The 23159-nt window shown below is 67.6% G+C and overlaps 2 protein-coding genes across 6 annotated transcripts in view; both read right to left on the minus strand.

Annotated features, from left to right (window-relative positions):
- Positions 1–220: 220 nt before the first annotated feature.
- Positions 221–23159, minus strand: part of SCAMP4 (secretory carrier membrane protein 4) — a 31298-nt gene continuing 8359 nt past the window's right edge. For 3 of the 5 annotated variants that reach the window (XM_012527183.4, XM_004463555.5, XM_058282151.2), the window contains exons 2-7: positions 18488–18534; positions 14464–14592; positions 14162–14318; positions 11645–11746; positions 4657–4774; positions 221–1511 (exon numbers count right to left, since the gene is read on the minus strand). In XM_012527183.4, the coding sequence (XP_012382637.1) occupies positions 1332–1511; positions 4657–4774; positions 11645–11746; positions 14162–14318; positions 14464–14592; positions 18488–18494 (693 nt within the window). In that variant the 5' untranslated portion in view covers positions 18495–18534 and the 3' untranslated portion in view covers positions 221–1331. Of the gene's footprint in view, positions 1512–4656; positions 4775–11644; positions 11747–14161; positions 14319–14463; positions 14614–18487; positions 18535–23159 lie in introns of all 5 variants that reach the window. The other 2 variants (XM_012527181.4, XM_012527182.4) reach the window with 1 other exon arrangement.
- ADAT3 (adenosine deaminase tRNA specific 3) lies at positions 20203–21972 on the minus strand. The gene has a single exon (XM_004463554.5). The coding sequence runs from the start codon at positions 21923–21925 to the stop codon at positions 20828–20830; it is 1098 nt and encodes a 365-aa protein (XP_004463611.3). The 5' UTR covers positions 21926–21972; the 3' UTR covers positions 20203–20827.

A 23159-nucleotide genomic window follows, 5' to 3' on the forward strand; every position in this document is an offset into this window, starting at 1 on the left:
CCGTGCGCACACCCAGGTGTAGACACAGCAAATAAGCGCACACCCACCCACACGTACGAACTCACACACACCTGCACACTCCCCTGCACTTGCACTCGCCACACACCTGCGGGCCCACCGCTCAGGCTGACATGCACACAGCCCTCGCACATGGACACCTCCACCGCACGCTCACGCACCTGCGCAGACGTGCACACGCCCCCAGCGAGCCACCGCGTGCTCTGGTGCAGAAACGGGGTGTTTATTAATATTGCGGGGCATGTCATGTAGGAATCCGGCTGGGCGGCGTCCTGCTCTGGCCGGTCCCCGTCCCCAGCCTTCCCGAGGACAGCAGGACGCGGCCGCCCAGTGCGGGGAGCGTGGGCCTCCCCGGGCAGGGCCAGGGCCGGGGATCAGCGTCAAGGACGTCCAGAAGACCCGCGCCGCTGCCCCGGGCCAGGGCCCCTCGGGCACCAGGACGCCGCCAGAGCCCGCCAGAGCCCACCGGGAGCAGGATTCCAGGCAGGGCTAACGTCGCCACGACTCGCTGCCGGGATGGGAGGCCTTGGCGTGGTGTTAGGGGCTGCGGGCGGCAGGAAGGCCCTGGCCACGCGCTCGGGGCCTCGGCCCAGCTGGGGAGGAAGCGGAGCCTGCCACCCGCGCCCAGTGGGCTGCGCGCATCCCTAAGGCACAGACGTGGCACCCCACGCCCCCCACCACCACCGGCCCCCAACGCTGCCTCCCCCTCCCGCAGCGGGGTGGTCACAAGCACCGCGTTTAAGCTGCAGGCCCAGAGGCGCCACACTCCCTCCTGCCGCCCGGGGGTCCTGGGGAGGGACCACTGCCCCCCGGTCCAAGCCGGCGCCCCCCAGAACCTCGGCCTGGGCGGGGAGGATAATCCAGCACCCACCCTGCCCGCCTCATTCTCGACTTCCCGGGGGACAGGGGGTGGGGGGCTGTCGTGAGGTGAAGGGGCAGGAGACACGGGCCCTGCCTCTCGCTGGCCCAGGGCCGCGCACAGCCACTCCTGGGTGCGGGCGCGGGGCAGGCTGTGGAAGGGCCCACGGGGGCCAGGTCCTTTAGCCGCAGGGACCCCTGCGAGGGGTGGGTGTCTGCGGGGAGGGGCCGGGCAGGGAAGGCGCGGGCTGGCACAGGGAGGCCCGGCCATGCGGGCATGAGGGTCCCCTGCGGGGAGCGGGGCTGGAGGCTCCGGGGCCACTTGAGTGTGAGATGAGTACAGCCGCCGGCCCCCACCCCGAGCCCCTCCGCCATCCCAGCGGGGGAGAGCAGCGCCGCCAGCAGGGCCCGCCACAGAGGCTGCGGGCCTCAGGGACGGAGGGCGGCGCCTCCCTCTATGGCCACTGGCCGCCGCCTGCAGGGTAGTGGGGCACCGTGGGGTACTCAGGTAGGCTGTTCCCCGAGAAGTTGTTGTACTGCGCCTCCCGCGACGGCGGGTTCCGCCACGCGCCCGTGGTCCACTCCGTCTGTGCCTTCTGGAAGCTTCCGCCGCCCCCCCGGTAGATCCTGTGCACCTGCAGCCAGAGAGGGGGCAAAGGCCGTGGACGGAGAGGTCAGCATGTGTGGGAGGACGGGCGCGCTTCTAAGGGGACGCTCGCTGTTCTTGAGCTAACCACGGAGGCAGTCAGGAGCCGGCAGGACGTTCTGGAAACGGAGCGCGCCGAGCCAGGGAGCCCCGGCCGCGACACCGCCGCCCAGGGCGTGCGCAGTGCCCGTATCTGCGCATCCACACTCAGCCAAGGGTCTCTCTCTCGTGTAAAGGGGGCTGTGGGGCGGGGCCGCGGGGAATGCTGGGCCGTCCCAGCGGCTCCTCTGACCCTGGCACCGCTCTAAGCGCAGTTTATTGCCTGCCCCCAAGAGAGAAGGGGCCGCGCTGCCCGCACACAGGCCGGGCCCGGCTTGGGACTGCGCGCGTGAGTCTTCTCCCCCGACCGGCCCGGCCCGCAAGGACGGGGCGGCCCCCCTGCACGCGACCACCGCAGCCCGAGCGCGCCGTGAGACACATGGTGTGATGACCCTGAGGCCGGCGCAGCGCAGAGCCCGCGGCCACAGAGCCTGCCGGACGTCAGGGGCCGAGGGTGTCTCCAGGCGTCCCCTCAGCAGGCGGAGCCTGTCCCGCCGCCCCACACCTCCGCCCTCACCCCGGGAAGGCCGGCCCATCCCGCTTCTAGGCGCCGCGCAAGGCTGGCGGACGGGAGAACGGGGCTCGGTTTAAACCCAGGTTCTGGTCACGCGGGGAGCGCTCCACCCGCGGCTGGCACGGTCTTCCTGCGCCTCGGGTCGCGCGCCTCCTGCTCTTGGGGGGCGGGGGGGTCTCTCGCTCCCTCTGCCTTGGTGCTGGGGGAACGCGCTCCGTTCGGAGGCTTTTCGTCCTGTCCTTTCAGCCTGTCCCCTGCCTCGTCCCTCGAGGCCACTGGCCGCCGTGCAGAGGCTCCTGACACCGCCGCATCAGCCACGTACGGTTCCCTCCAGGGGCTGCTCTGGACCCCGCCGGGGTCGCCCACGGCGCCTAGGAGGTCCGCGGTCTCTTCATCGTCCCCTCCCTTCCTCAAGTGGTGCGCGCAGCCACGCGGGCGGGGCCTGGACTCGGCGCCCACTTCTCTCCCCAGGTGCTGAGGGGACGTGGGAAGCCAGCGCAGACACAGGTGCGCCCTAAAAACCAGAGCTTGCGCAGGCGGCTGGGAGCGCAGCAAGCCGCACTCGTCTTGGAGGTACCGGGGCTGGGGGTCGAACCCGGGACCTCGTGTGGGAAGCAGGCGCTCAACCCTGAGCCACGTCGGCTCCCAGGTTGGTTTTCCATTTGCTTGTTGTTTTTGGGGGGCACCGGGAACTGGACTGGGGACCTCCGGTGGGGGAAGCCGGCACTCAACCGCTTGGCCCAAGTCTGCTCCCCAAGCTTGGCTTCACTGCTGGTGACGGCATGACCCCGTCCCTAGGAGGCCCACAGGGGCCCAAGAACGGGGCAGATGAACCCAGAGGCAGCCCCAGAGCCCCCCCGGACCCCTGAAGCCGAGAGGCGCCCCGCCTGGCCCTGAGTGACCCTCCCGTGGTTCTTGTGGGGAGGCCGTGAAAACGCGGGTCACTGTCGCAGCTTCAGGACTCAAGCACCCGAGGACCTGCCCCAGCCGGCTCTGGCCTGCGGGGCTCCCCGTAAAGCCCCCACTGTGTGTGTGGAGGGCCGAGACGGCCGTTTCCTGGAGGACCAGTGTCAACGCTGCGCCAGAGCCGGCGGCTCGCGAGACTCGGTGTCTTCCCGCCAGGCTGGCCATGGTCGCCGACGGGCGCCGCGTCTGCAGCTGGGAAGGCTGCAAGTCCGGTCCTCATTATCCACCGGATCCGCATCTGCCACTTGCCGATGTACTAATGCTTGTTCGTAGCCCTCCTGCGGCGCCGTCTCGGCAGTCCACAGGGCGGCGGAGAATCAGAGGCACCGACGTTGGGTTCCCAGCTGAGGTCGGGCCGGCCGACGCTCCGCTGTCTTGCCTCAGCTCTCACACCGTCTGCTATGCCCTTTCCGTGGTTTACGCAGCGCCACGGTTTTTCGCATTTTGTGCTTTCTTCAGGCGCAGCACTGAAGGGCCGCGGAGCGTTCCTAAGTGCAGGAAGACTGCCGGGGGCCGAGCTGTGCCCGGGCCTCGTGACTGACAGTACACGCGGAAGAGAGTGTCTTTAGACGGGAACGCGAGAACGTTGTTTCCACGCGCTGTTCGGTGAGGAGAACCTGGGGCCAGAGGCCGGCAGGAGCCCAGCCCTGAACCTGCCCTGGGCCAGCGGCCCAGCCTTCGCCACGGCACTGCTGGAGGAGACGTGGCGATGCAGCCACCACGGCAAACGGGAACCCCTGCACGTGGGGCAGCACGGCCTGCGGGAACTTCCACAACGGTGCTGTCCAACGCGGGAGCCTCCAGCCACGAATGGCAGCTGAGCCCAGGGGGGAGGCCGGAGGAGGAGGGGGCTGGAGGAGGGGGAGGAGGGGGCTAGAGGGGGGGGAGGAGGGGGGGAGAGGGGAGGGGGCTGGAGGAGGGGAGGGAAATGGAGGAGGAGGGGGAGGGGGAGGGAAATGGAGGAGGAGGGGGAGGGGAGGGGAGGGAAATGGAGGAGGAGGGGGAGGGGAGGGGAGGGAAATGGAGGAGGAGGGGGAGGGGAGGGGAGGGAAATGGAGGAGGAGGGGAGGGGAGGGGAGGGAAATGGAGGAGGAGGGGAGGCTGCTGGATGCAGGGGCGGCTGAGTGTGAGGGACCCCAAGTCCCTCGCTGTACTACTCTCTTCCCGGCATCAGTGTGGACGCGGGCAGCGGCTGGCACGGCGTGCTGGATGGCACACACCTAAGCACACGCCCAGGTCCTCCAGGCCGGCACGCTCGTGGCCCCTCAAGGTCCGCCACCTCCCCAGGCCCTCCCGGGGGCTGTGCAGCTCACCTGGCGCCACCGAAGCACGAGGGCCACCAGCGGCTCCTCCCCAGCAGGACCCCCCTCCCCTCCCGGGCACTTGTCCTCCTATTCCTGGGCCGAGAGAACCAGGGAAGGGGCACACCGCAGATAGACCCTGTGGAGGGGGCTGGGGGACGGGGAGAGGACCCCACCTGCGTGGCTCCTGAGGCCATAACGACCTGGGGGGGCCACGGAAGCAACCTGGGCTTTCCAGGAGCCGGAGGACTCACCTTCATGATCACGATGGCCATCATGGCGGCTGACATGGAGAACATGATGGCCGGGAGCAGCATGATCACAGCGGCCCCCACACTAGTCTGGAAGAATCCGATCGCTGCCAGCCAGCCACTGCAAGGGGGCGGGGGAGAGCACAGGCGTCATCCTTCACACAGAAAGACCACCAACAAACCAACAAGAAGCCTTCACACGTAAAGAGTGCCAACAAACCAACAAGAAAAAGAAACCTTCCTATGTAAAGAGTTCCAATAACCCAACAAGAAAAAGAAACCTTCACACGTAAAGCACTGCAACAAACCAACAAGAAAAACAAGACTTCATGTGTAAAGAGCTCTAACAAACCAAGAGAAAAAGTCAAACAGCTAACAGAAAAACAATTTGTACAAGGGCTACCAAAAGGTAAATGACCGTGCTAACTTCATTCTCCAACTCCCCAACGAAGATGTGTAAGTTAGAACAAGGTTTTTTTTTCCTACCATCGTACCAGCAACCTGCAAGTGGGTGAGGGGATGGAGAAGTGAGTACTACACTGTTGGGGGGAGCCTTTCTGGAGGGCAACAGGGCATTCTCTATAAAAGAAAACAATTTCATGTTTAAGCCTTTTACCTTGCACTTCTAAGATTTTATTTTATGACAACGGTCAGATAGGATAAGGAAATTAAAATAAAGTTAAATTAGCCTAAATACCCACTGGTTGGTAATAACACAAATATAAATTATGCTGCATCATTAAAGAGAATTAGAGGAAAGAAGGGAAGTTGCACGTTGCTAGGTACAGCAGCCTCCTGCGAAACCTGCTACGTCGTTAGCCCACGTGTTAGAGTGCGCCCATCCTGGTAGCCGCACGCGCTTGGCTCTGGAGGCAGGAAACAAGTCAATTTAAATGCTCTTCATGAATGGGTAACGAAACCACAAGGCTTAAGGCTGAGAAACCGTGAAGGCGGCAGTGTGAACTGTCTCCCTGCCGAGGCAGCTCCCCGGCCTGCGGCCTCCCTGGGAGACATCGTGAGAACGTGGGCACACCCGTGCCATCCTCCTGCCAGGGATCCCGGCCTCGCGGGAGGAGTGAAGCGTCCCCTCTGCTTCCAATTCCTGGGAGAGGATAGAGTCGTCGGGACCGCATCTTCTTCCCGTTGGCGCCTCCACAGGGAAGGCCCCAGGGCCCGGGGCTGCCTGCCACGGGCGGCGCTGCGCTGACTCAGCTGGTGGATGGCCAGAGGCCCGCGAGGACGGGGGCTCTGGGAGCTGGGGTACGGCACGGACGGTCCGCTTTGTCCGGGTTATCAGACCTGTGGGCACAGGGCGGCCCTTGCCTCCCGCTCAGCCTTTCCAGGGCGGCAGCTCAGCTGCCGTCCGCATCCCCTCTCCTCTCCTTGGTTGCCGGGTTGGTCAAGTGGGTGTACGCACGGAAGCTACACACCTGGTCGCCGAGCTGGCACCCCTGTGCTCACGTGTAGACCACGCGCTTGTTCCTGGGCTGGCGCCGTGTTCACGTGTAGACTGCCTGCTCATTCCCGGCTGGCGCCCGTGCATTCCCATGTAGACCGTGCGCTCGTTCCCAGCTGGCGCTGTGTTCACTGTAGACCGTGCGCTCGTTCCCGGCTGGCACCCACGTGCTCACGTGTAGACCGCGTGCTCGTTCCCGGCTGGCACCCACGTGCTCACGTGTAGACCGCATGCTCGTTCCCGGCTGGCACCCGCGTGCTCCCGTCTAGACTGCGTGCTCGTTCCCGGCTGGCACCCGCGTGCTCCCGTCTAGACCGTGTGCTCATTCCCGGCTGGCACCCACGTGCTCCCGTCTAGACCGTGTGCTCGTTCCCGGCTGGCACCCACGTGCTCCCGTCTAGACCGTGCACTCGTTCCCGGCTGGCACCCGCGTGCTCACGTGTAGACCACGTGCTCGTTCCCGGCTGGCACCCGCGTGCTCCCGTCTAGACCGTGTGCTCGTTCCCGGCTGGCACCCACGTGCTCCCGTCTAGACCGTGTGCTCGTTCCCGGCTGGCACCCGCGTGCTCACGTGTAGACCGCGTGCTCGTTCCCGGCTGGCACCCGCGTGCTCCCGTCTAGACCGCGTGCTCGTTCCCGGCTGGCACCCGCGTGCTCCCGTCTAGACCGTGTGCTCGTTCCTGGCTGGCACCCGCGTGCTTCCGTCTAGACCGTGTGCTCGTTCCCGGCTGGCACCTGCGTGCTCACGTGTAGACCGCATGCTCGTTCCCGGCTGGCACCCGCGTGCTCCCGTCTAGACCGCGTGCTCGTTCCCGGCTGGCACCCGCGTGCTCCCGTCTAGACCGCGTGCTTGTTCCCGGCTGGCACCCGTGTGCTCCTGTCTAGACCGCGTGCTTGTTCCCGGCTGGCACCCGTGTGCTCCCGTCTAGACCGCGTGCTCGTTCCTGGCTGGTGCCCATGCGCTCCCGTCTAGACTGTGTGCTCATTCCCAGCTGGCACCGGCACGCTCCTGTAGACTGCATGTTCGTTCCCGGCTGGCGCCCGCGTGCTCCCGTATAGACCATGCTCTTGGCTGTGTGCCCTCCCCTCTCCCCCTCCCCTCTCCTAACAAGCGGGAGTCTTCTTCACACGCTGCTCAGCAGTCCGCCCAGGTCATGGGGTCTCACCAGGGGCCCCCATCACGTCGTGCTGTGCCGGCGGCCTCCCCAGGACTCCCTGCCGTTCCGTTCATCTGTTCCTCTTCCTTTTAAATGTTTCACTTGCCGTCATTTCAGATTCACAGGAGACAGAGAGAGTACACTAGGGTCCCCACGTGCCTCTCACCCAGCTCCCGTCCGGGGTCGCAGGCGCCCGGGCTCCACTCTGTCACCCGGCCTGCTGGGGGCCTCCCCGGGTAGTTTCCGTCTTCCATGGTGGAAAGCGCTGCTGGCGCTCGGGGCCCTGACGGCGGCCCTGGCTGTGCCTATTCCACAGTTGAGAGGCAGGAGCGTTGGGTCAGAACTTGGGCCATCCCAGGGCGCCGCCCACCGGCTCCGCCCACGCTCGCTCTCGCGTTCCCCGAGCCACGGCCACTCACAGCTCTGGTGAACAAGGGACCCGTGGTCTCCCCACTTGCCCACAGGATGTGACGGCCAAGCGGCCCTCCTTCTGCACAAAGGCCATCAGCGTGTCCCTCCAGGAGCCGCCCGCTCACGCCCTCAGGCCTGCACCACCCGGGGGCTCTGACAATGGTCCAGGTTCCTCCAAGGGCGGCACCGCGAAGCCGCACCAGGAGGGGACCATGACGTCCGCGAGGGGGCTCTGGATTCCCGGCTTGCAACAGGCGGGCCCCTGGGAGCTGGCCAGCAGCCCCAGCCCCTCGCCGCACGTGGCGGCATCTCCCCTCCCCTGCAACTCCCGTGGTGTCCCTCCCTGAGGGGGCCCAGGGACGTGGACCAGAGCCATACAGGTGGCGTCTTAGAGACGGTGTCCACGAGGAGCCACATCTGCCCGAGCACAGACAGGAACAAGCGCACGACCCAGCAGGCGCCACGCCCTGCCTCCCTCCATGGGGCACAGGGGAATACAGGGGGGTCCAGGGGACATGGAGGGGTGCAGAAAGGCGCAGAGGGGCACAGGGGGACACGGGGGCACAGAAGGGCCGCACACTGCCCCAAACCTTTTCCCGGCTGCGGCTGGGACAGGGAGGCCACCGAGGAGGGGCCCTGGGCAGAGCTGGCTGCCTGGGAGAGCAGCGGCTCTTGGAAAAAGGTCTGAAGGTCCGGGCAGGTCTGAGGCCGGGCTGGCACCGCGGGGCAGACCTCCCCAGGGCCTAGAACTGAGCGCTCTGGGAGGCCTGCACCAGGGGCCGCCACCTGGAAGCCTGACATGCACTGCGGCCTCCCCGGCGACCCCGAGGGCACCAGTGGCCACGTCGTCCAGGGCCCTCCTCACACCCTGCTGGCCGCCATGAGGCTCGGGCTTGGGTCCAAGCCGGGGCCACACGCTGGTGGGCGGGACCTCGGGTGGACGAGCCAGCCGCCTCCTGACTGCACCGAGGCCAGCACGGGGCGTACATGGGGAAGGCCCAGGAGGGGCGGCCGAGGTGCCCAGGGACCCCGCAGGGTGCACGCAGCACAGCACAGCACAGCCGCGGACATATCCCACCTGGAACCTGCCTGAGGGAGTGAATGCCCCCGAGCACTGGACGTGCTCTCGGCAGGACGAGCGGGAAGGGCCTCGGCCGGGGGCGGCGCAGCGGCCACAGATGAACGAGTGAGAAGGACCTCGGGGACGGTGCAGTGGAGCAGGTGAACGAGCAGGAGGGGCCTCGGCTGGGGGCGGCGCTGCAGCCGCAGGTGAATGAACGAAAAGAGCCATCCAGGCATGGACCACACCCAGCGCGGGAAGGACGGCGCTCTGGCCCCGCTGCCACCGGGCTGAGCCTAGACGACTGAACGCAGAGGGATGGCTGCTTCAGGGCCCCACGTGGGGCAGAGCCATGGGCAAGGGCAGGGAATGACGGCCACGGGCATGGGGCTTCTTTCCTGGGGGAGAACATTCCGGCACTCAGTGTGGTGATGGCCTCACGACTGAGGACATGGTAAAAGCCTCTGAGCCACGCCGGTAGACCCGCGGTATGAGAGTCGTAGCTCGGCAAAGTTGTGGCTTTAAAAGCCCAGCGGCAAACCCAGCCTGTGGCCTGCTTCTTCAGCGAGTAGACCAGAAGGACCAGGGGCTGCAGAGACATGGCTGCGCATTGCAGGGGCTCTGCAGTCCTGCCACAAAGGGTGCAGGTGCAGGTGCCGGCATGGCAGAGGTGCAGGAGCACGGGCTCAGCTGCGACGTCCACATGGCGGGGGGCACCCTACAGGGCGCTGGCGCAGGCAGGCGGACATGCTGCACGACCTCTGTCCCTCGTCTGTTGGCCTCAGGTTGCTCTCCTGTAGAAACGCTCCTGCAGCTTCTGAAAAGGAGGGAACTGGAGACACATGGGCAGTGCCGGCACCTGGGGACTCGGTACCACCGAGGCATCGTCACCGCCTTTCAGGTGCAGCGAGCACGTTCCTTGAAGGTTCTTCTTATCCATACAGAAACGTCTGCAGATGAGCACGGGGTGCTGGGGCGCGTAGACATGCAGCATGGGGAGGCGGCGTGAGCTGCCTTGCGGTGGGCGCTTGTGGTCGTGTCTGCACTCCATCCAGGTAAAAGCCTGAAGTTTCCCACCGTGAAAAGCTCTACAACCCTGACTGTGACGCCTTTGGTGGCTCCCTCCTTCCCACTTGTGGGACCCAGGTGCCCAGGGCCCGGGCGGCACCCCCTGGGGGCTTGCTGCAGGACTGCTGGCCGGTGCAGTCAGGGAGGGGGAGCCCTGGCGCCTGCCGAGCCCGAGGACACCATGGGGGTGTGGGGTCTCCTCCGCAGGACGCAGAGGCCCCAGCCAGAAGGGGCTGCTGCCCCTGACCGGGAGCGACATGCTGGGGCGTCCCTGGTGCCAAATCCCCCGCTGGGGGGTCTGCTCAGCCTTGGCCCGAAGCTGTGCCGCGGGAAATGGCTGGGGGCCCACAAGCGGAGATGCCGTGACCTGTGCAGTCAGCTCCACCACCAGCACCGTCACCACCGTCCCTTAATCCTAGGAGATAGGCCAGCAGCCCTCTCTGTGCTGCCCTGCTCTGCACCCCACAGAGGAGGCAGGGGGCCCCAGAAGGCCCCTGGCTGCTTGTCGGGGCCTAGGGGGGTACCCGGCTAAGGTGGGAGTGGGCGGAAGCGCTCCAGGCTGAGAAGGCCTCACGCCTCCCCCCACCCCACTGTGCGGACGATGGTTCGTGCCGACTCTTCACCCGCCGTCTCCCAGTCCTGTGGTTTTGGTCTAAGCAGGCCGGAGCTGCCGCAGCGGGGAGGGGTCAGGGAGCGGCTGCCAAACGGGTCTGGGTCTCCTTCTGGGTCAGGCAAACGCCTTGGAACTAGATGGCTGTGACGGCCGCAAGCGCTGGAATGTGCCAAACGCAGGCACATCAGGCATTCTGTGCTCGGCCTGGGGGTGGGCCAAGAGGCGCTTTGCCCCCGTGGCCCAGGATACTGACCCGCTCGCTTAAAATAAAAAGTCCCACCTTGTGGGACGAGTTTCACCTCCACAAACAGCCAACCACGCAGCAGCCCTTCCGGGGGCCCCTCTGGAAGGTGGGTGCGGGCAGCTTCCCTCGTGGCAGGCCAGTGAACAATCCCCAGACTCTTCCCGCAGGGCACGGAGCGGGGCCTCATCTTCCACCTCCTCGGCAGCCCGGCCCCGACCCCAGCCCACCCCGGCCGAGTGGCTCCACTCCAGCTCCTGCAGCCAGCACCAGCAGAGGGGCCCCGGGTACCTAAAACCTGCATGGGGATGCCCCACCCCATGGCCTGGAACCTGCTCGGGCTGGCGACAGCCAGAAGCAAACTTCCGTCCTCTGTGACCTTTATGCACCAGGGGTCACTTGTCACGGCACCTGGCCTGCTAGCTAACTGATGCATGTCTTTCACTCCGATGGGATGTTACAATCACGAGCCACTTGTTATGGCACCTGGCCTACTAGCTCACTAATGTGTATCTTTCATTCTGACAATGTTACGCATTGGGGGCCACTTGTCACAGCACCAGGCCTGTTGGCTAACTCACGTCTTTGACTGTGACTCTAAAGTTAGGGCATTATACATCGGGGGCCACTTGTCACAGCACCGGCCTGCTAGCTGACTAACACATCTCTTCCATTCCAACTCTACATTTAGAGCATTATATATCAGGGGCCCCTCGTCACGGCACCTGGCCCGCTAACTAACACACATCTTTCACTCCAGCTATATTTAGGGCTTTACACACTGGGGGCCACTTGTCATAGCACCTGGCCAGCGGATGACTAACATGTCTTTCCAATTCTGTATTTAGGGAGTTACGCACCATGGGCCACTTGTCACGGCACCGGCCCACAAGCTGACTAATGCACATCTTTCACTCTGACTCTATGGTTAGGCGTTACGTTTGTGACGTTTACCCACAAAGGGCCCCAGTGGGCCTTGGCTTACCACGCGCCCCATCCCGAGAAGCCGATTGCCTGGATGACGGTCAAGACGAACTGAGCACCAAAGATGAAGAAAAACGCCATGAAGTTAAAGGAGCTGTCGGCCCTGAAAGAGGAGAGAAGGTTGTTACTGCCGCCCCGTTCTCCCGCAGTGGCCCCAGGGGAGGCCGCGAGGCCCAGGGACGGGCTGCCACTGCGGGTGCGCCCCTGTGGGAAGTGCTGCACACGGGCTCCAAAAGGCTGACTGCAAAGGGCCCAACAGGCGCTCCTTTAACCTGACACCATCACCTAGCAGTCGACAGCGGGAAGGAACCTAAGAGACGCCCGCCGTCCAGCTGGGCAATCTGCGTTCACGGGCAGCTACGGGTTAAAACGGGAAATGGGCACAGCGTGGACTTCAAGGTGGACCCCATCCTCCACGCGGCCCTCAGGACGGGGACAGCTGCAGGGACTGCCCGCCAGGGGCGAGGAGGGGCGGGAGGAGCTGGAGGTTTCCGGGGCTGCGGGGGCACGACCGGCTCTTCCCAAAGCCTGGCCACGTTCCTGCTCCCAGACAAGCTGACAAACGTCGGTCGCCTCTGGGCCCTGCAAATAGGAGGGGGTTTCGGGGTCTTCCCCCCGAAGAGAGCCTGGGGGCCCTTCCCACCTCTCCTGAGAGTCTGGGATTCGGGGACCACCCAGGAGTGAACCCGGCCCACGAGCAGGGGTGGGGGGCGAGGTGGGCCTCTGGGCCCCTCACAGCAGGCTGGGGAGCTCCGCGCAGCCCCCGCCCAAAGCCAGGAAAGCAGCCAGAACGATGGGCCCTCAGCCGGCCTCTGAGACGCCAGCCCACCTGCGCCTGCTCAGGTGCCCACGCCCTGCTCTCTAAGGCGATGCCTGGCTAAGCGCGCGGGTGGTCCAGGTAACAGAGGCCTTGGCGTCTGCCTGGAAGGGTCCGTCCAGCAGGACCCCCCCGGGCCCCCAAATGAACCAAACTTCCTGTGCAAGGAGAGGGGTCCCCATGTCACGGGTGAGAACAGGCCGCACATGCAGGGCAGTGTAGGTGGGCTTTTCCTGGGAAGGGCGGGGGAGGGGTGCTGTCAGCTTGGGGGCCAGACGGGGGCCACCGTGACTGTGCGGCTCTGCCTGTGTGCCGATAAAACTTTATTTACAAACACGATGGCAGGTGGATGTGAAACGCTGCTGCCCCCGCAGGAACACCCTGGAGGCTCCTCAATCGAAACTGCCAAGGGCCCGGCAACCCCAGCCCAGAGAAGGATGCCCGGCCCGGCAGGAGCGCGTGGAGCGTGCCCGTGGCGGCAGGCAGGGCGACCCTGAGCCCGGCCCGGCGGGAGCGCGTGGAGCGTGCCCGTGGCGGCAGGCAGGGCGACCCTGAGTGTGCAGCCACACGGTGGAACATTACTCGGCCGTGAGGACGGGCGCCAGCGTGCACTGCCGCAGCACAGCGGGCCCCGAAACACACTGCCGGGTGAAGGCACGAGGCACAGGCTGCCTCCTCAGTGCGACGCCTGGAGGGGCGCGTCCCGAGCCCGTAAGTGGATGTGGGGACGCCGAGGGTGGGGTGGGAGATGGGGCGACTGCCAGGGCGTGGGGCTTCTCTCTGGGGTGCTGGAAGGTTCCGGAATTTGATAGTGGTGACGGCTGCCCGACTCGGAATACAGTGAAAACCGCTGATAGGCTTTCGACAGGTACATCGTGAACTAGATCTCGACAAAGCCGCGGCTGAGAGACAAAACAAAGCAGGTGACAGTGGGGTTCGACCCGTGGGGCCACAGTCTCCTGAGGCCCGGCGTGAACTGTCGTCCACACTGGACAAGAGGAGGGCACGGCCACTGACTGTCAGGCGAGGCCACAGCGCCGGTCGGGGCGAGCGAGGGGCGGTGATGGAAATCCCGCATGCTGGGACGCAGTTTGCTGTCCTCGAATTTGGGTGGACTCAGCTCTGGCCCCCAGGGGAGCACAGGTCTGGCACACGCGGCCACAGCTCAACCTCGGGGTTCTGCCCCCATGGGGGGTCTGCAGCCGCCCGTACCCCAGAAAGACACATCCTCAGGCCTCAGCCCCTCCTGGGTGTGCGCCCGCGGGAGGAGGACCACCAGACGGCGAGCGCAGCTAAGGTGGGCCCGGCCCTATCAGGGGGGGCTCGAGCCCATGCTGGCCCTTCCCAGGAGGAGGAGCTTCAGAGAGGGAGGGGGGAAGGCACACCAGCGAGACCCCGGAGGGGCCTGCAGCACCGCCGCGTGCCTGGCTGTGCGCAGAGGAGCCCGGGTGCCGGGACCCTGCCATCGCCTGGCGAGGCCTCTCGAGCTGGACGTGTCCAGCCTCCAAACCGCGCGCAACGAATCCCTGACGTTTGACCCTGGCTGCTTTGCCGTACTTGGTTTGCGCAGCCTAGGAAATGATCCCCTACTGGAAGGCCCTGTGCCCCTCACTGGAAGGCCCTACGGGGGGCGGTACCCCTCACCAGAAGGCCCTGTGCACCACGCCCCCTTGCCCGAAGGCCCCGTGCCCCGCCCCTCACCGGAAGGCCTTGTACGCTGGCCGGAACCAGCACACGTAGCTGCAGGGCGAGAAGAGCAGCAGCCAGACGAAGGCCAGGCCGAAGTTGGCTCCGGAGCCGCCGCCGATCCACCAGGCCAGGCAGGCGATGAGGTTCACCCCGAGGGTGGCGCAGTAAACTGGGGGGAGGCGGGGGGAGGCGGCGGGCTGGGCGGGGCTGGCAGGAACCGCCCTGCTGTCACCCCGCTTCCTCCCAGGGGAGCCCCACGCCCGCGCTCGTCCCGGGACGCTGGGCGTGCCTCCCGGGCCGGGCCGGGCGCTTACACATCCAGAGCCGGTAGATCCTCTTCACCAGGACCTGGTGCTCGATGGGGATCTCGTCGGAGAAGTTCTGGTAGAAGCAGGGCTTGAGGGGGATGAAGCGCGGCAGCGGGGGGAAGTTGTTCTCCTTCTCTGCGGGGACAGAAAGCCCGGCTGTGACGCCGGCCCTGTCCCGGGCCTGCCTCGGTGGGCGCAGAAGGCCGCGGGGCGGGAGGTGGGCCAGGCCTCCGGGGCTGCGGGGCGACTTCAGGACGTGGCGTGGTGAGGGCGGAGCGGGCTGGCGCCTGGGCACGGCTGGGGAGTGGAAAACAGTGCAGCCGGCCCTGGAATCGCCACCCCGCCTGGCGACGCCACCCCCGGGGCAGGTGCCTGCACCCGGGCCGATGGCAGCGCCGTCCACCAGCAGATGGAAGAGAAGCGGGACGGGCTCCCTGGGGATGGAGGAGCGCTAGCGGCTCTGTGAAGGAACAGCCTGTGACGCACCAGGACGCGGGCAGCCCGGCGGAGTCGCCGCGAGCACGTCGGGCACAGAACTGGAATCCATCCTGGCTGACGGGGAACCAGAACCAGCGAACTCGGAGCTGGGGCGCGCCCTTCAGGGGACGGGCCCACGCTCCAGGGGCACGGAAGGGCCGTGATGGGCGGGGCGATGCCACAGTACATAGGTGTCAGCACGCCACTGGATCCCGCACTCGAAAGGCATCAAAATACGAAATGCTCCGTGGTACGTACGTTACCCCAATAAACACTTCACAACTTTTAAAGAGTGTTTTAAACTTTCATAAACACCCCGAGTCGCAGGTTCCGCAGCTCCGACGAGCTCCCGGCTGCCCCAAGGCCGCGCTTTGAGAGTGGAGGCTCGAAGGCCCGGCTTTTTCTCACCAAAGGGGTGGGCTGCGCCGGGCTGGCCGCAGGCTTTGAACCCAGAGCCCCTCCCGGCGGCACCCTCCAAACCTCAGGCCCCCAGCTCCCCCGGGCCCCTCACCAGCCTCCTGAGGAACCTTCTAGACACGCACAGAACCACGCCTCTTCCCTGCGCAGTCGGGCGCCCTCCCTCGCCGGCTTGTTGGCCTCCGAGCTGCGGCGTGGTTCGGGCTGCCCTGGGGTCCCAGCCCACTCCCACAGCCCGTCCCGAGACCCTGCCCGCCCCGCGGCCCTGGACGGCAAGTACAGACCCCAGCTGCCCACTTGCTGCTGTGGGCACCAGGAGAGTTCTCCTTGCTGTGTCTCAGTCTCCCTGCTGAGTCTCAATCTCTACTGGGGGGGCCTGGGGAGAAGTGGGACCGAGGGTGGAGGCACCGCCTCGCCCGCAGTGCACACAGCAGGCCCCGTAGTGATCGGCCCCGGCCCCCCGCCTCTCGCCACCAAGTCACATCTCTGCGCCAGCCCACGGGGCAAATGAGCCAGGGGACTTCACACTGTATCTCGGGCCCAAAACCGTGCCAACAAAAACCAAAAACAGCAGCCAAAAATGAGTACACGGAGGCAGTAACAGAGAGAGCACCGAACCAAGGGAAAGGTGGCTTAGAAGCAATAGGACCTCGTGTTGCGGCCACTCCCCCCACCCCCAGCTCGGCGCGGAGCAGAGCAGCCCGTGTCCCCAGGGCCCCGGGACCCTGTTCCAGAGGGGACAGCGAGACCCTGGCGTGCGTCCTGGCAGCGGGAGCCCGGCGCCCCCGCCTGTGGTGGCCGAGGGGCTCGATCAGAACTCGCCTGCGTGGGGAAGGCGCTCGCCGAGCCGCCTCGGGACGCTGGGGGGAGCAGGCGGGGCTGCCGGGTCCTGCCTGGGACGCGATGAGACTGTTTTCCAGGGAGGAGGGGCCTGGGCCCTGGGACTCCCACTCCACAGGCGCCTGCCCGAGGAGAGCCATGCGCAGGCAGGACGGGGCGGCCTTCGCTCCGCCCGGAGCCGTCCTCTAAGGTCGCCGTGCCGAGAAGCCCACGCAGGGCCCGGCGCGGGCCGCCCCGCGGGCTGGAAAGGGCTGTCGTCAGACCAAGAAAGAGGAGGCCGTGGGCAGGCGAAGGAGAGAAAGCTCCAGAAGCCGCCCCCAGGGGCCTCAGAACCAAGAGCATGCGAGAGGAGGGACGCGAGAAGGACCCAGCTGAGACCAGCGGGGGGGCCGGCCCCGGGAGCCGGCAGAGGAACCAGAGAACACCGGGACGGCACCGCGGGCACCACGCGGCCTGCGGAGGAAGAAGGACGAAGACGAGCGAACGAGCCTGAGGGCCCAGGGCCGCCACCCGGCGCATCGAGGACGCGGGGGAGACCGGGGGGCAGAGAGAATACTAGAGAAGCAGCGGCTGGAAACCCCCAGATGACAAAAGACACGAGCACAACATGCCCGACGCTCAGCGGCTCCCAACAGGATAAACCCGGGTGGAGCCGCACCGCCCCGGGTTAGGAGCGAGCTGTCGGAGGTAGAGAGGGAATTCTGAGAGCCGCGAGAAGCCGCGCGGCCCCGCAAGGGGCCTCGGTAAGACGAGCCGCGCTTCCTGCTTCCTGCGGGAAAGCCCGGGGGCAGGAAAGCAGGGGGAGGCATCTTTAAGGTGCCGGCGCCCCAAACTGCCCCCGAATCCTGTATCAGGCGACGCAGGCTTCTGTGTCCGGGAAAACGCTTCCAAAGGCGAGGGGGGGCGGAGGTGGTCCCGGCAGAACAGAGCCGGGGCTCGGCGCCGGCCCAGCCCCACGGAGCGCTCGGGGCAGTGCGGCGGGTCTTAAGGAAAGGAGGCCGGACGGCAGAGCGAGGGCGAAGAGGAAGCAGGGCCGGCGGCGAGGCCGGGGCGCGGGCACCGCAGAGGCCGGCGCGCTGCGCTTTTGCTGTGAAAGCCCACTTTTCACTTCCTACGGCTCTAAAAGGCAGGTGCACAGAAAGACGAACCAGGGGGGTGGGGCCGTGGCGTGTGAACACGTGACCTGTGACAAGAGCTCCGTGAAGGCGACGGAGGCCAGAGGGACCCTGAGTGCACGAGGTGCAGTCGGGTCAGAGCAGCGGGGACTGTGACAGCTCCAGGAGCTTAACCTTAGGCACGTGGTGACGAGGACAGCACCGCGGGACGTGCGCTCAGGCCCGGCAAGCAGCGCAGAGCTGGTGGGCGGGCGGGGGCTGCTGCGGGGCGGGTGGAGGGGCTCGGGGAGACAGGGTGGTGAGGGCGCCGTGGCAGTGACGAGTCCCCCGAACGGAGCCCGCGGAGGGGCCGAGATGGGAAAGTCCCACTGCCCGTTGGTCCCACACTGACAGTGTACGAGGAAGAGCAGCTGAAGGATGAGCTAAGGCACACGGCCCCGACGGGATCTAAGGGGGATCTAAGGGGGACAGGCTCAAAGGGACGCGGGAGAAGCTGGAAGAGGAGCGTGGCTCGCGTCGGGGCTACAGGGACGCTGCTGGGACACGGAAGAGGCTGAGGAGCGAAGTGGCTCGAGTCGGGGCTAGAGCGCTTGCACCTGACGATTGCACCTCAGGCACCTGCAGAAGAGAACGTCCTTGTGGTGAAAAGCGCAGGGAAGTGGGGCGTGTGCCAGGAGGAGGTACACAACCCGCACGCGAGGGTGCAGGGAAAGGACTGAAAGGAATAGATAACAGACAAGCGAATGGAGAGAACGAATACGATCATGTAGCAAAACGCTAAAGCCCGTGGACCTGGGTATCAGGGTGGGAGGAGCTCCCTGGGGGCTTGTGTTACTTCGTTATCTGCCCCGTGGGTCTTGAAAGCAGACGTGTAGTGTGTGTTCCTCCTGAACCGGACAACGAGAGTGGGACTAAATCCACCCGAGTGGGAAGATGCAGGCAGAGAGGTCTGCCTGCGCTGGGGTGGGGGGACCGTGGAGGGGCTCTAGGGTCCTTTGTGGGGCGGTGAGAACATCCTGGAACCGGGTGGAGGCGGTGGTCACGCAATGGGGTGAAGGCACAAAGTGCCCCTGCGCTGTGCACTTGAAGGCGACCACAAATCCACTGCCCGGGAGATCAACGTGGCAGCAGCCGTGGACGCTGCCGCTCCCCGAGCCCCGAGGGGCGTCCCCAACACTCACCGGACATCGCTGCAGACGACCAGCGCAGGGCGGGGTGCGCAGCCCTCCTGGAAAAGAAGACACGGCCGTCAGGTGCCTGCCGCCCCCAAAGCCCGCCTGGCGCCTGCGAGCCGCCACCTCCCCTCCAGCTCGGCTGGGGCTGCCCTGTCGGGAGGGGGGTCAGGCTGCGCCGCCAGCCCCACATCCCACGCCAGGCTGTGAAACGTGAGGAGAGATGAGAAGCAGGGGTGCAGACGGAGCTCCCCATCGTCGCCCTATCGCCTCACCGCATGGGCCCTAACCCGCATGGAGGCGCCCCTCACCTCCCCCCACCACACAAACCCTTCTCGCATGGAGCCCCGCCCCCTGCCTCCCCGCACCCGCCCCAGCCCACACGGAGACCCCCCACCTCCGCCCCGCCCCCTGCCTCCCCGCACCCGCCCAGGCCCCGCACGGAGGCCCCCCACCTCCCCGCACCCGCCCAGCACGGAGCCCCCCCACCTCCGCCCCGCCCCCGCCCCGCATGGAGCCCCCCCACCTCCCCGCACCCACCCAGCACGGACCACACCCCCCCCGGCCCGCACGGAGGACCCCCACCTCCTTGCACCCACCCAGCACAGAGCCCTGCCCCCCTGCCTCCACGCACCTGCCCCGGCCTGCACGGAGGCCCCCCCACCTCCCCGCACCCGCCCAGCACGGAAACCCGACCCCTGCCTCCCTGCACCCGCCCCAGCCCGCACGGAGACCCCCCCACCTCCGCCCCGCCCCCGCCCCGCATGGAGCCCCCCCACCTCCCCGCCCCCTGCCTCACCCTGCCCGCCACGGCCCGCACGGAGGCCCCCCCACTTCCCAGCACCTGCCCTGGCCCGCACGGAGGCCCCCTCTTCCCCACTCCCCCCTGCCCCCTACCTCCCCGCACGCGCCCTGGCCCGCCTGGAGCCCGCAGGGCTGAACGCACCACCTCGTGGACCACGTTGAGGAGCCGGCAGCACACCGGCCCCCAGGCCCGCCATGGGAGCTGCTTCTAGAAGGAGCCCCACAGCCCACCACAGCCCCCTCTCACGCTGAGCGGGTCAGCCATGTCCCAGGGACGCGGCGGCGGCAGGCCTGCTCCTGGTGGCCCAGCGCAGACGCCCCGCCCCTGCCTGACCCCGGCCCCTGCCCAGCCTGCAGGGCGCTGCCTCTGGGCGAGCCCCCGACCACCGCCTCAGAAGGACCACCGCCTCAGAAGGACCACCGCCTCAGAAGGGCCACTGCCTCAGAAGGACCACCGCCTCAGAAGGACCACCGCCTCAGAAGGACCACCACCTCAGAAGGGCCGCGCCTGCACACACAGCGAGGGGACCCTGGGCCATGCACACCGCCGGCTCCACCACCAGGCCCACCTCAGCCGGGTCCCCGGGCCGCCCCCCGCCCCACGGGTTCTCAGCCTGATGCCTCCTGTCCCTGCCGCGCCCGCACGCCGGTCCACGGACGTCTGCTGGACCAACGGCCCACCCGGCCCTCACAGTGCTCATGGCTCTGGTCCTCACTGCTCCCGGGGACCCCAGGATGGCCCGAGGTGCTGTCGGACCCACAGCCTCCAGGTTGACCCCAAGGCGTCGGGCCACGCCCAGGCCACGCCCACCCGGAGCCCAGGCCTGCCGAGCCCAGGCCTGCGAAGCCCAGCTCAGGGCTCCCCACCGGAGCCTCGACGCCACGGCGACGCGCTGCTAACAGACACCACGAGGTTTGCCCATCATGTTTATTCCCTGCGTCAGGGCCGCGTCCTGATACCAACACGTGGCCGGCACGTCCCGCTACAGCCCAGTCCAGGTAGACGCAGCCTCGGGGAGGGTTCACGGCCCCACTGGCGGCCAGGCCAGGAGGCAGCGGGCACTACATGTTGCGGTCCAGCGAGCACTACATATCGGGGTCCAGTGGGCGGCCAGGCCCAGGCGTGGGTGGTGTGGGCGCTACGTGTCAGGGTCCAGCGGGTGGCCAGGCCCAGGCATGGGTGGTGTGGGCGCTACATGTCAGGGTCCAGCAGGCGGCCAGGCCAGGCGGCAGTAGGTGCTACGTGTCGGGGTCCAGCGGGCGGCCAGGCCCGGGCGTGGGTGGTGTGGGCGCTATGCGTCAGGGTCCAGCGGGCGGCCAGGCCCGGGCGTGGGTGGTGTGGGCGCTACGTGTCGGGGTCCAGCGGGCGGCCAGGCCCGGGCGTGGGTGGTGTGGGCGCTATGCATCAAGGTCCAGGGGGCGGCCAGGCCCGGGCGGTGTGGGCACTACGTGTCGGGGTCCAGCGGGCGGCCAGGCCCAGGCATGGGTGGTGTGGGCGCTACGCGTCAGGGTCCAGCAGGCGGCCAGGCCAGGCGGCAGTAGGTGCTACGTGTCAGGGTCCAGCAGGCGGCACTGCGCCTCCAGCACGCCGCGGAACACCTGGAAGCGGTGGTTGAGGTCAGGCCGGGCATGCAGGCGCAGGCGGGAGCCCAGGGCGCCATCAGGCGAGGGTGCGCCGTAGAAGACCCTGCGGATGCGGGCGTGCACGAGGGCCATGGCGCACATGGCGCAGGGCTCGCGGGTGACATATAGGTCATAGCCAGTGCAGACGTAGGGGGCATCGTCGTCCTCGCTGGCCTCTGGCCTCCGTGCGGTGCCGGGGCGGGCGGCGGCTGGGGTGGCGGTGCAGGCGGGGTGGGGCTGCAGGTCGTGGGCGCCACGGCCCTGCCCACGGGCCACCAGGTCGATGCACACCATGGTGGCGTGCAGCAGGGGGCTGGCCGGCCCGCGGCAGTCGTGGCCCGTGGCCAGCACGCAGTCCGTGGTCGGGTCCACCACCACGGCACCCACGGCCCGCAGCCCCTGCGCGGCCGCCTGCTGTGCCACCCGCACAGCCCGCGCCATGTGGCCCTGCATGGCGGCCCGCTCCTGCGGCGAGAAGAGCCGGCCCTCGAGGGCCCGTGCCACCAGTGGGTCCTCGTGGAAGGACGTGGGCCAGTGGGCGCGCGCCGCCTCGAACTGGGCCCTGGTCAGTGGGGGCCGGGCAGGCACAGGCACCAGGAAGGGCGGGCCCAGGCCGCGGGAGTCCACGGCGGGTGGCGGGAGCAGCTCGGTGAGCGGGCGCGGGCGCGGCGCGGGGCCCGCCAGGCACAGCAGCAGCTCAAGGGCGTGCGGGCGGCCGGCGGGGCTCGGGCGCACCCTCTTGAGGTGCGGCTGGGCGCGCAACGGGTGCGCGGCCGCCACCTCCCTGAGCAGGCGCGAGGCCTGGCCTTTGTCGAGGACAGGCGCGGCGTAGGCCAGCACCAGCTCCACGTCCCGGCTCTGCTGCTCCGACAGGACGGGCGTGGCTTGCCACGGCGGCTCGCGCTCGGGGCTCTGGGCCTTCTCGTCCCTGCGTGGCTCCGCAGCACCCAGGGCGGGGTCCATCCTCAGCCGGACTGTGGGAGACAGAGACGGGGCGTCACTGTCGGCACGGGAGTCCATCCCACGAGGCCCAGGGACTTCGGAGGCTGTGAGGGCTGAGCCAGGGCGCGTCCGAGGCCTCCGTCCCGCTCCGCTCAGGCCATGACCTGTTGTCCCACAGACGCGAGGCGGCCACTCGAGTCCTGTATCAGGCATGATCACTGCCTCCAGCCTGCAGCTCAGCAGCTTCTAGCACGTCACAGGCTCGGGCGACCCTGACGGTTCCAAGTGCCAGAAGGTTCTCTGGCTCCCTTCCCCTCCCCGGCCCCTCTTTCCTGTCTAGGAGCTCCTCATCTGGCCGTCTCGTGTGGGCGAGTGCTTCTGCGTCTGGGCGCAGCGCGTCTTCCAGGCCCCCCGCGTAGGACTGCGTATCCGTTCCTTGTTACGGAAAACGGCTACTCCACGGACGGACAGACAGCCGGGCCGGCAGGGGCCCGGGGCCCGCACCCGGAAGGGCCAGAGGACGGGCACCCGACCCACAGCCCTGGTCAACCTCAGGGAAGAAACGAGACTTCAGACAGGAAAAGTTCAACAAGACACGGCAGGAGCCCGCCGGCCACCAGCCTGGGCTGCGGAGCCTGCGCGGCCCCGGGCCGAGAGCACACGGAGTGCGGGGCCTCAGGCCGCGCTGCGGCGCCCTCGCTGTCCCCAAGGCCTCTGCTCAAGACAGCGAGGGTCACCTTCAAACCCACAGGGACGTGGAAGGCGGAGGACGCAGCTCCGGAACGTTCCTTTCCACTTACAGGTAGGATGAGCCGGTCCCCGCTCCCAAGCGGGGGACGGTGCCGGCGCGTGGGGCCCGGCTGGGGGGACTCCAGCCAGTGGCCGGGGCCCCGCGCCCTGCCCCGCATAGCGGGGCGGCAGCCCACGGCCCTCCGAGTGGACGACGCAGACCTGGGGGGGGAGATGTGTGAGGCCGGCAGGGGGACAGGCAGGGTGGGGCAGTGGGGGCCGCAGTGCTGCAGCCGGCGCCTGAGGGAGCGCGGGGCCCTGCCTGGTCCAGCCCCCGACGTGGACACGGCCCCGCTGAGCACCCCCACACCAGGTCCCGGCGGACGGGCCACGTGGCTGCTGCCAGCCACAGGCGGGTCCCAGCGGGGCCGCCCCGCAGAGGCCACCTGAGGGGGAGCGCTGGCTGGGGGGCAGGAGGCGGGCGGCGCTGTGCGGGAACGCATCCTGACGCCCACCGCGCCTGGGGCTGCGGGCTGAGTCCCGCCCGGACAGGCAGAGGCACCTCGAGGGGCAGGCAGCCGGG

This window comes from Dasypus novemcinctus, chromosome 19 (genome assembly GCF_030445035.2).
Source record: "Dasypus novemcinctus isolate mDasNov1 chromosome 19, mDasNov1.1.hap2, whole genome shotgun sequence".
Lineage (NCBI taxonomy): Eukaryota > Metazoa > Chordata > Mammalia > Cingulata > Dasypodidae > Dasypus > Dasypus novemcinctus.